The sequence below is a fragment of the Meleagris gallopavo genome, chromosome 1 (assembly GCF_000146605.3).
Source record: "Meleagris gallopavo isolate NT-WF06-2002-E0010 breed Aviagen turkey brand Nicholas breeding stock chromosome 1, Turkey_5.1, whole genome shotgun sequence".
Taxonomy (NCBI): domain Eukaryota; kingdom Metazoa; phylum Chordata; class Aves; order Galliformes; family Phasianidae; genus Meleagris; species Meleagris gallopavo.
The window spans coordinates 162,242,900-162,253,751 of NC_015011.2; the positions used below are offsets into that span (position 1 = coordinate 162,242,900).

General features: G+C 42.4%; 1 protein-coding gene across 1 annotated transcript; it reads left to right on the plus strand.

Moving 5' to 3' along the window:
* Positions 1-1,047: 1,047 nt before the first annotated feature.
* ITM2B (integral membrane protein 2B) lies at positions 1,048-10,852 on the plus strand. The gene is made up of 5 exons (XM_010728818.2): positions 1,048-1,201; positions 3,635-3,841; positions 5,850-5,960; positions 9,351-9,501; positions 10,681-10,852. Exons 1-5 carry the CDS (start codon positions 1,124-1,126, stop codon positions 10,767-10,769), a joined length of 636 nt encoding a protein of 211 aa, XP_010727120.1. The 5' UTR covers positions 1,048-1,123; the 3' UTR covers positions 10,770-10,852.

Sequence of the window (10,852 nt, forward strand, 5' to 3'; positions counted from 1 at the left end):
CTAATTAGAAAATTCTGCAACAAACCACAGCCAGAACATTCACCGTCTATCATAGCCATCGACACCTTTCTCAAGTGCTTCCCTCGTGTTCTTTCTCTCCTTGTTTGGATTTTTGTTTGTTTTTGACTTCACCCTGATCATCATGCTATGATCATGCTATCCTGTATTTCCTTGGTCTGCAGAGGGGTAGTGAATTACTTTGTATTTACTGGAATTCTAATATTTTCTCAGGATTATCGAGGCTGAGAAGAGGGTGACTCAAAAAATGTATGGAAGCATCAAGGTGGTGGTTTTCTTTATTTTTGTTTTGTTTTTGATGAGAGTTATGCAAGCATTTGGGGGAGGAAAAGCATTGTGATGTGGCTGATAGAGGAAAGATTTTGCAAGCAGCAGTTTATTGCTTAGGATGCCTTTGGGGACTGCATGGTTATGCAAACTAGTGCCCCAGAGGGGAAACATCCTGTCATTCCTTCAGTGTAACACGCACAGCAGATAGCAGTGCATGGCCAGCGTAGTCTTCAGCACGAAGCTTCCTTAAGTAGGACTTTTAAACCATCATTCTTGGTTTTTCCAGCCAAGAGGTGGTATAGTCTCTTCCTGATGGAACAACATGAGAAAGGATGTGTTTTGGTCTTCTTACTGCGTTTGATCTTTTGTTGGTTCTTGAGGTTCACTTAAATTGCATATACCAAGCTAAAAAAAAATCTGACCCTTCTGAACCATCTTCCTCACTGTGCTGCTGTTAACATTGAGATTGTCTGGCAACAGATACTTCTGTCTGCGGTCCCTAAAACTGCTCACTGTGCATTATGAAGTGCTCTGGGAGATGTTTTTTTCCTTATCTCTGCTGATTTAGTCCAAAAAGTGACGGTTAGTACAAGTTATCTTAGACCTCAACTGAAATAGGTCTGCTTACAACAAAACAAAAAGAACGTTTTCAAACATTTCTGATAAAGTCCTTATGTCCTTTCTGATGGATGCAATGTTTGGGCTCGCTGGGCCCGAGCTATCTGCTGTGCTGGGTGTTTTGGGAACACTGTGTTGAAGGTCTCTCTCTGATGCATTGCAGGAGCCGGAGGATGTGGTGGTGCCTGCAGGGCAGAGGAGGGCTTGGTGTTGGTGTATGTGCTTCGGGCTGGCCTTCATGCTGGCAGGAGTGATCCTGGGTGGTGCCTATCTGTACAAATACTTCGCATTCCAGGTAAGTCAAGTACATCTTGTTATGGGAGGATTGTGTGTTTTCTTCCCTTATGCCTTGTGTTTAGAAGAGGAGCGCCTGACTAAACCAAATAACCTTTCTCGTTCCCTTTTTATCTTCTTAAAATTTTGGGTTTTCTAAATGACTGTTCTGCAGTAGAGGAATGTAGGAGCAAGGTTAGCAAATGAAAAGGAGCAGCACTTCTCAAACTGTTACTTGCAGAGAAAGGATTATATTTAAATATAGGACTTGAATATAAGAATCCCAGTGGTGTCCCAGATTTTCACCCAGTATTTCTTATGTGCAGCCGTTGCTGAATACTGAAGGTGGCTTAACTTCTTGAAAGCCCACTTGTTTGACCCCACATTCCCTAGACAAATGAGGAACTGCTGCTGCACAGGAAAGGGACTGCTTGCCAGAGTTGTGTGGTGACTCTCCTCCTTCCTGGCCTGCGTAGGGATATGGAAATGGGCCCTGCTGGGTACCTGGGAGAAGCACAGTCAGCGTGACTAAACATGCTCTGTCAGATCCAATCCACACCAACAAGGTTAGGCCTCTGACAAAATGTATTTTCACAATTGGCACCATTGCAAGAGGAGCCCCGTGAAGGCAGTGCTGCCAGGGAAGTGCAGCATTTACCTGGAGTGTGGGATATGCGAGTGAAATATTGCCTTCTGGGGAGTTGTCCCTGGGTTGCCATCTGAGCAGGCTGAGCACACTCCCCCCCTCCTGCAGAAGCTGTGCTGGGTTGCAAGATTCACAAGGTCAGAAAGGGGGAGAGCATCAGCAAAATTTGAATCCTTCCAGCCCTCTGCTTAGTGCGCGCAGTTTCAAGGTAGAAATTCTCTTTTTCCCTCCCCTGCCTTCCCCATCACCTTTTGCTAGTTGCTGATGTAGAAGGCTGAGTGATTAAACATGAGAAGCTCCAGTTGAAATTGTGTTTTATAGGCTCTCAGGCTGTGAAGTTAACCTGTAATACAGGGGAGCAGTGGTGGTGCAAACAACTCTCAAACAGCATAGGCTACCTGGGTGAATTAGCAAGCTGAGAGCAGGTGAAAGGCCCCACTGCTTTGCTAAATCCTGTTTCATCAGTGCTTAGCACCTGCTCTACCTCTCATGTGCCTGCTAGCTGAAATTGAAAGTACCACTTAACTCAAACCTGTGGTGCTTGTTCGTGAGTGAGATCTTTGTTAAAGGAAAGATTGAGGAATTGAGCTTACTTTGCACTGAAGATGTGCTGGCTTGTGCATATGCATATAATCATAGAATGGCCTGTGTTGGAAAGGACCACAATGATCATCCAGTTTCAACCCCCCTGCTGTGTGCAGGGTCGCCAACCACCAGACCAGGCTGCCCAGAGCCACATCCAGCCTGGCCTTGAATGCCTCCAGGGATGGGGCATCACAGCCTCCTTGGGCAACCTGTTCCAGTGCTTCACCACCCTCTGAGTGAAAAACTTCCTTCTGATATCTAATCTAACCTGTCTCAGTTTAAACCCATTCCTCCTTGTCCTATCACAATCCCTGCTCATAAACAGCCGTTCCCCCTCCATTTTATATGCTCCCTTTAGGTATTGGAAGCAGCACACACTGAATTTGGTGTATGACTTCCTCTGACTCAGGAACTTTTTTCACTCTCTGCTTGTATGCTATGAAGGAAGGGTTGTGAACTGCTTCTTTCCACTTCTTGTGGTTTCCTTTTCTTTAAAAACTATGCAGCAGAAAAGAATATATTTTAGAAACTGACTTTGGAAACTCCTCAAACTAAACAGCTTTATAGCTATATGGAAGGTTGTGGATGCCCCATCCCTGGAGGCATTCAAGGCCAGGCTGGATGTGGCTCTGGGCAGCCTGGTCTGGTGGTTGGTGACCCTGCACATAGCAGGGGGGTTGAAATGAGATGATCGTTGTGGTCCTTTTCAACCCAGGCGTTTAGCTTGGAAGGAATCTCTGGAAATCACCTGGTTCAATCCCCTGCTCAAAGCAGGGCCATGTGCAGAGTGAGATTTGCTTTCTGAAGCTGACTTGGATGACCAGTTTCAGTGTCTTATGTTGTAGTATTTAACTGCAGTTAAATCATAATTTAATAATACTAACTTGCATGAATACAAGCATACAAGAATTTCATATTCTTTCTAAAAATAATGCCACAGATAATGTGAACAAAGCAGAAGATGACACTTTAAGAAGTTGCTTTTGGGATCCTGTTTTCCTTGAACTCCAGTGAAGGGCTCCCGCTGGGTTCAGCAGAACAGAGACTTTACCCATAGTCCTGTTGTGGATAGCAGCTGTCTCCTACTTTGGTCTGTGCGTGTGAATCAAATCAAAGGGAAAACATTTCATCTAGTCTGACAAGTTTTTCTTCTCCATAGTGCTTTGAGAGTATTAGCCTTAAACTTCTAACGAGGCTATTGATGTTTTTGTTCACTATTTTTAGCAGGGCGGTGTATATTTCTGTGGAATAAAATACATTGAAGATGGCTTAAGTTTACCTGAGTCTGGGGCAGAGGCTCAGAGCGCTCGCTACCACACGATTGAGCAAAACATCCAGATCCTGGAGGAGGAAGATGTTGAGTTTATCAGTGTGCCGGTCCCTGAGTTTGCTGATAGCGATCCTGCTGATATCGTCCACGACTTTCATCGGGTAAGGAATATTTCTGAGGAAGCAGAAAGCATTTAAAACTTGAAAATGTTCCCCTTCAGTCATCCTGATAAATGCACTTCCAAGTTATTTTGGTGGGGGGAAAGCAGAGGCTGATGGAGGCAGTAGAAATGTTTTGATCAGCAGCAAGCTGGAAGCAGTTATTAACCAAGCCTACAAAGTATGGCGTTATGCAATCATCATGATGTAGCATGGAAACCATCGCTGCTGTTTTTAGAAAGGGGAAGATCTATCTATCTCCTCTCCACAGAGCGAGAAAATAAGAATGTACTTCTCACAGTGTTAACTCCATGACAGCAGAATGTAACCAAGTGCTGTGGTGATGAGGGAAGCGTAGGAAAGGGCTTTCCTACCTCTGGCTTCAGCTTGGAGGGGCTGATTGCATGTGAAGTCAGTGAGGTTATGTTCCAGTGCCCATAGAGGTGCTCTGCTAGCACAGCTTAAGAACTGTAAAGGTGTGGGACAAAGAGAAGGGAGCAAGCAGGTGACTGTGGAAGAGAGCTCATTTTCCAGATACAAGGAGCCTAGCAGCTCCATTTTCCTTGGGTGCTGCGGGCCACCCTGTTTCTTAAAGGCACTGAACTGGGTAGCAAGGTGCTTTGAGCTGTTTCTCCCTTTATTTTTGTAAGAGACAACTTAAAGGGGAGCCTTGGCAATAAATTTTTGGTAGGAGAGCTAACAGGCCTGCAGCTCTCAGTAGTAATGACAGAGCTGTAAAACAATTAGAAGCCCTTCTCTGTAGCAGCTTGATGGAATAGTGATAGCTATGAAATGTTCTGTTGCTGGCTTTCAGGAAGCAAAGTTTCTGTGAACATTTGAAGACTTCACTGAACTGATATTTTTCAAGCAGGGCTGAAAAAGAATAGGGAAGTGTCCTATTTTTTACGTGCACTTCAAAGTTTTAAGTTTTTCCATGCAAGGGGAGTGCTATCTATCAAATATTCATAACCAGATTTGGAGGAAAACATAGCTTGCTTAAGCTATGTCATTTAAAAATATTCCTGAATATATTTACTGAGCTTCTGTTAAAGAGTTAGAGCAAAGTCTTGAAGCATGAAAGAGCAAAAAAAAAAAAGGCAGCATGTGAGAAGTGAATGGGAAGAATGTAATATTAGAAACTTACTTTTTAATTTAAGGTTTTAGAGTTAACTATGCATGCATCCTTAGTGCTTTGCTCTAAAGGTCAGTGCAAGGAGCATTTGCCATGGGCACAGCACATAGTCCCGTGTAATGAGATTATGTGCACTGAGGATTGCTGTCCTAGTGCTATTTTGACTGCTGGGCTCGTGGTGCACTCGGTGTTTTACATACGTCTGCAGCCTTGGAGCTTTCAGCACTTGAGATAATGTCTTGTTTAGCAAAAACAGATGCAGTGCAACAGCGCAGTGAGCAGAGCCCTGCGATTCTTCAGGATAATTCCTGAGAGTTTTTTTTCTGGCTTTTTTTTTTTCTTAATAAAACAATGAAAATTATAACAGCTCAGATACTATAAAGATGGTAATCCAGGTTTGAATAATCATTAAAGCTTCAACTCAGCAGTGGTTTGAACAAAGGGATTTTTAGTTGTTGCGTTACCTAGAACGCTGTATTTTTTTTCCTCCTATATTTTGTTCTTTTACTCTTGAACAGAATAAAAATGTGAGTGAGCAAGGCTCTGTTTTTCAAAAAGCAGGCAGTAGGGGCAACTGAATGCTCTAGTTCATCTGCTAATGGCTTAGATAGACCTTTGTAGTTCCATTATTGTCATGCATTTGAACTGCTTATTGCCTGCTGCCTTGCACAAATCCCTGTAATAGATCCAGATGCTCATGAAGAATGCCTTCTATCTCTGCATTGACCTTTCTTCAGACTGGGCTTTGTTGGACAGACTTGAGATAGAGCAAAACAATAACTTGAAGAAAAACGTGAGGCAGTAGCAGCTTAACATCATTGTTATGTGATTTTTCTGATGCTGTGGTGATTTTGATTAACATAAGTATTTCTTCACCAGAGACTGACTGCCTATCTTGACCTGAGCCTGGATAAGTGCTACGTAATCCCTCTGAACACTTCAGTTGTTATGCCACCAAAAAATTTCTTGGAGTTGCTCATCAACATCAAGGTATTGTTAAATCTGAAATGATTTGTTCTTCACAGGGGAAAAGGAGAATTTTCTTTGCCTGACATTCTAAAACATTCACCCTTTGTGAAAGTTAACTCATCACCAGAGATCTTTGCAAAGAGAGAAAAAAGGCTATAACCTTTGAGGTTAATTAACTGCTATCACAGAGGAATTACTAATTCTGAGGAAGACAAAGAAATCTGATTTTGTTCTGTGATGCTAGAGATCTAGTTGGCAGAATTGGGCAGACGTAGTGTACCTGGACCCTTTGAGAGGAGTCTTCAGTTGTTTGTTTGTTTGTTTTTTAATAAAACTCTTTATGACTAGATTTTCCACAAAGCTTGTGTGTGCTGGATTGAGACTGGTTAGCTGAGACACTTAATGTAGATGTGCTGGGAAGCCCCTTACTGTGGGTACTATTCAAAGCAGAGCTCTGCAGGGTCAGCCCCTACTTTCACGTGGCTTTGGAGTGTGATGTGCCTTAGATGAGTTGTGTTGGAGCCACTGTGTGTGCTTAATGGCATGAGGTGCTGCACTGCCTCCATCTGATGGAACAGCACTGGAAGTGACTTGCTGAGGCTTCCAGCATCCTTACAGTGGATCTTTTGTATTTCCAGGGAGATCATTGTAGGAATAATCAGGATTTCATACTACTTTGAGTTGGAAGGGGCCTTTAAAAGCCACCTGGTCCAAATCCCCTGCAATGAACAGGGACACCTACAGCTCGCTCAGATGCTCAGCCCCATCCAGCCTGACCTTGGGGGTGCCTGCAGGGATGGGGCATCCACCACCTCTCTGGGCAACCTACTTGCATGATACAACTAGCAAAACCTGTTGAAATAGAAAGCTTTTTAGTATAGCCAGATCCTTGGGTCTGTGTCTTAGGAAGAAGAAAGAAGCACCAGACCTTCAGAACAAGATTTCTGCATCCTTAAAAACGACCATCCCAGAAGGGCTGAGACACCACAGTCTCTGAATAACTGAACAAGAGATTTCAGTAAAATGTCATGGGAACTCCTAATCGTTCCCCAGCAGGGTTTGATAATTGAACAGTGCTGGCTGGCTTGGTGCCCCCACAGGGAAACACGGTAATAGTGACTGGGTGGAACGTAACGGCCTGTGAAATTGAGGAGGCCAAAGTAGATAATCTCGCAGGGTCTTCTGTTCTTACTAATGTAATATGAATTAGGAGAATGAAGTGGTGTCTGTAAAACTCAGTAACCTCGTTTTGTTTTGTTTTGTTTTTTACTTTGTGTATCCTGCTTAGTTTCCTTTTTGTTAGGTTGTTAATTTGGCTTTTTTAGTCCACACAAATTCCGCTGTTAAAATGTGTTGCTTTCCTAGTTTGGGTTGGTTCTAAATCAAATGTGCTTCATTTACAAGTAAGAGGATAACCAGGAATCGTGTATTTAATTGCAAATCTGTGCAGAAGCAAACTGTTCTGATCATTGTCCCCAAAGTGACTGCCCTAATTTTATGAGACATCTGTTTAATTCTCATTGTATTAACAGAAAGCTGTGGGCACTTGATGTCTCAGAAAATCAGGCTAAATGTTTTGCAGCTAAAATGTGGGGAACTTTATGCGGATGCATAAAGTGAGCAAAATTCTCTTTGCTGTCCTGCAGTCACACTGGTTGCACATAGGAAAAAATGTAAAATTAAAATAGTTGCTTCATTAAAATGAATTCTGAATACGCGCAGAGGGCATTTTAGGAAGACAGAGGTGCTCTGGGCTGTTATGCTTTTAAAAAGCCATAATTGTAGTTTGAAGAATAACATTTCTATATATTGATATGGTTTGCTTTAATATGCAAATAGTGAAAGGCCTCCTTTCCTTCGGGAGCAAAACTGAAACCCAAGTATGCTTGTTTGTTGACTATAGTTGAGCCAAGTGGCCAGTTCTAACCGTATGTGACGCAGAAGGCATCTCTAAAATGATTACATTTGTGGCTCTGCTGGATCCCAGCTTTAGGGAATTGCTCCTAGAGTGGCTGAGCAAAGGAAATGCAGTCCAGCCAGTGAGCTCCTCCTCCTATAAACCCAAGGAAGGGCTGAGTAGATCTGGGGATATCCTGTGGTTTAGGTGGCATAAACACAAGAGAACCTTCAGTATGGCTGCCCACCCTGCTGGCGGTCTGAGCTGCTGTGATGCTCCTCTGAAGCTTTCCCAAAACTCTAGAGACCAGGGATTAAGGTGCACCAATTTGCTATTTACCAAGCTTTTCACTAAATAATGAGTCAGATAATTTGGGAGTGTGAGGTCTTCCAAGCTCTTACTTAAAGGAGAAAATTCGTTGTGGCTTCTTTCCTCACAGCACATAATTTCATAATTTCAAGTGAATTTTATGCATGCCTTTCTTTTTTTTGTTGGAGAGCAGCATTTAAACAGCTTCTTTTCAATGTTTGTTGCTTGGGCTGGAAAAACAGTCATCTTCTGTAATGGAAATTCCAAGTTGTTTATTGACAGTAGAAAGTGCAGTGATCTTTTGCTGCAGAAGATGGGTTTGTTTTTGTCACTCTATTTTTAGAAAGCAAGTAGAGCTTCTGTACTGTCACAAATAAGAAGCTTAAAGATGTCTTAAATTAAGTAACATTTCAGTAAAAGTTGATGATTATTTACCAGCAGCATTATTAGGAAATCAGTTGATACAGAGAGATGTGCATCTTCAGCCGTATGCAATGAAGCCTGGCTTGTCTGTCATCTTACTGTGGCAAAATGACACTGAAGGGGCTGAAAAAGTCTTGGAAGCCTTTGGATGTTGCGTTGGCTCCTTCTTTCTTCAATTTATTGCCGTATATCATATGGCATATATCACAGACTTCCTAATACTTATGCTATCAGCTAGGGGAGCTCTCATAGTAACTGGCAAGGCCAGACAAGCTGCTCTTGCGTTTAGCCTCCAAGTTACAATCCTCATTGTGAAGTTGTTCAAGCCTCGTAGGCTGCAGCGGGAGTGTGCTGCACCTGGCGTGTTTCATAAGCAAGATTATGCTGAGGTAGAATGTGCTTCTGCAGCTCTTGTTTGGGGAAAGCTCCTTCTGACATCTGCTGATTCAGTGAAACCTTTCTATGAGAGCTGTGGGATTTGATCCATGGTGATGGGTTCTCCTGGAAGAAAATGTCTCTGTGCTGAACACTGCTCTTACCGTAATGGGAGACTGTGGATGTATGTATCAATGGAAGTTCTGAAGTTAAGCATTATGTACTTACGTAGTGCAGTCATGCTTGCACGTCTGTGGTAAAATCTATAAGTATTATATATATTGTTAAAAAAAAAAAAAGAAAATAACACATTGCTGTGTTAAAGAATCACAGTGCAAAGTGTTCCTTGTGTACTTCGTCAAAAGCCATCCCTTCATCGTCTGAGCTGTTACATTTTTATTCTATAGGCTGGAACATACTTGCCTCAGTCCTACTTGATTCATGAACAGATGATTGTTACCGATCGCATTGAAAATGTGGATCAGTTGGGATTCTTTATTTACCGCCTCTGCCGTGGCAAGGAAACCTACAAACTGCAGCGCAAGGAAGCCATGAAAGGTAAATGTTCCTTGTGTGACCCTTTGTGTTGGCAGTGCAGGGCTGCTAGAGTTCAGTAAGTGGGCTTGACTGTATTGAAAGGAATGACTTTGTTAAAACAAGAGTTGCTTATTGCAACTGTGGCTGAGATTTTTTCCGTGTAGGTATGGAAGTAAGTTGTTTTCTTGTGCAGAAGTGCTCAGAGCCCCCCCAGTGAGCGAGGAACTCGCGTGTGTGTAGGCATGGGTGTGTTTTCTGTGGTTCAAGTTTTATTGATGCTTTACTTTAATCTTGTTTCTTCACTCACTCCCAAAGCAAAAAACCATTTAGAAGAAGAGAACCCATAGTGTTGTAGTGCAGGTGCAGAAGGACACGTTTTCATCATTTACAGATGAGTCCACATCAACTATTTATATCAGTGAAATGTGAGTAACAGTTGTCTCCACAGGAGAATTGTAGTTCTTGGCCTTCATTCTTGGAAAACTTCTGAGGAAATAAAAAAGATTTGGAAGAGCTTTGACAAGCTGTTAAATATTGCCTTAAATTATCACTTGGTTTTCACTCAGACTTTTTTTTTTAATATGGTATGTGATGTGTAAGTGGCCATTGAAGCAATTAAATTGCTTTAGTCATATCGTTAGACCCTAGGAAAAGAAATATATATATAAAAAGCACACCAGCAATGTAGAACGATGTTTAAAAATGAAAAGGTCTTAGCAGCAAAATTTCAGCATGTTAATCCTGTGGCAATAAATGATGGCACAGGTTGGCAGTGATCACTGGGTCTCTTTCCAGTTCTGTTAGCACTTTTCTGCCTCTAGCAGCTCACTGCCTTGCTGTCCCCCATCCCCACAAGAGCTTACACAGACTTGGTGAGGGAGACTGGGAACTGATCAGGGTTACAGGTAACCACCAGAGGGGTTTTGGTAGCTTCCTTTTAGCTAAAAGTCGGTGTTGTAGTTCAGTTCTCAAACCTCTTCAGGGATTGTTGGCTGCGTATTGAGTTGTTTTCTTTTTTTATTTTGTTTTCTCTGAGGATGAATTGGTGTGTCCGTGTATTTATTCCTTCTTAGAGGGATGTCGAGGAGAGAGTTCTGATTTGCAGTGACATGTAATGAGAGTGGATGTAAAGCTGTTAGGGCTCTAATATACATCACTCCGTTCTGTTTACCCTCCTTTGTTCTTTACTAATACAAACAGGCATTCAGAAGCGTGAAGCTGTCAATTGCAGGAAGATTCGACATTTTGAGAACAGATTTGCTATGGAAACACTCATCTGTGAACAGTAAGGAGAAAGGTTACTGTTACAGGAGACTTAAACTACAGTATGACCCCACCCTTTGTATTGTGTGCAGTGATTTTTTTTTTTTTT

Bases quoted from the DNA above. Each gene is read 5' to 3' on its own strand.
- ITM2B (XM_010728818.2), top strand. From the start codon at position 1,124: ATGTGCTTCGGGCTGGCCTTCATGCTGGCAGGAGTGATCCTGGGTGGT. The intron at 1,202-3,634 runs GTAAGTCAAGTA...CACTATTTTTAG, and splicing joins ACAAATACTTCGCATTCCAG to CAGGGCGGTGTATATTTCTG. The intron at 9,502-10,680 runs GTAAATGTTCCT...TAATACAAACAG, and splicing joins GCGCAAGGAAGCCATGAAAG to GCATTCAGAAGCGTGAAGCT.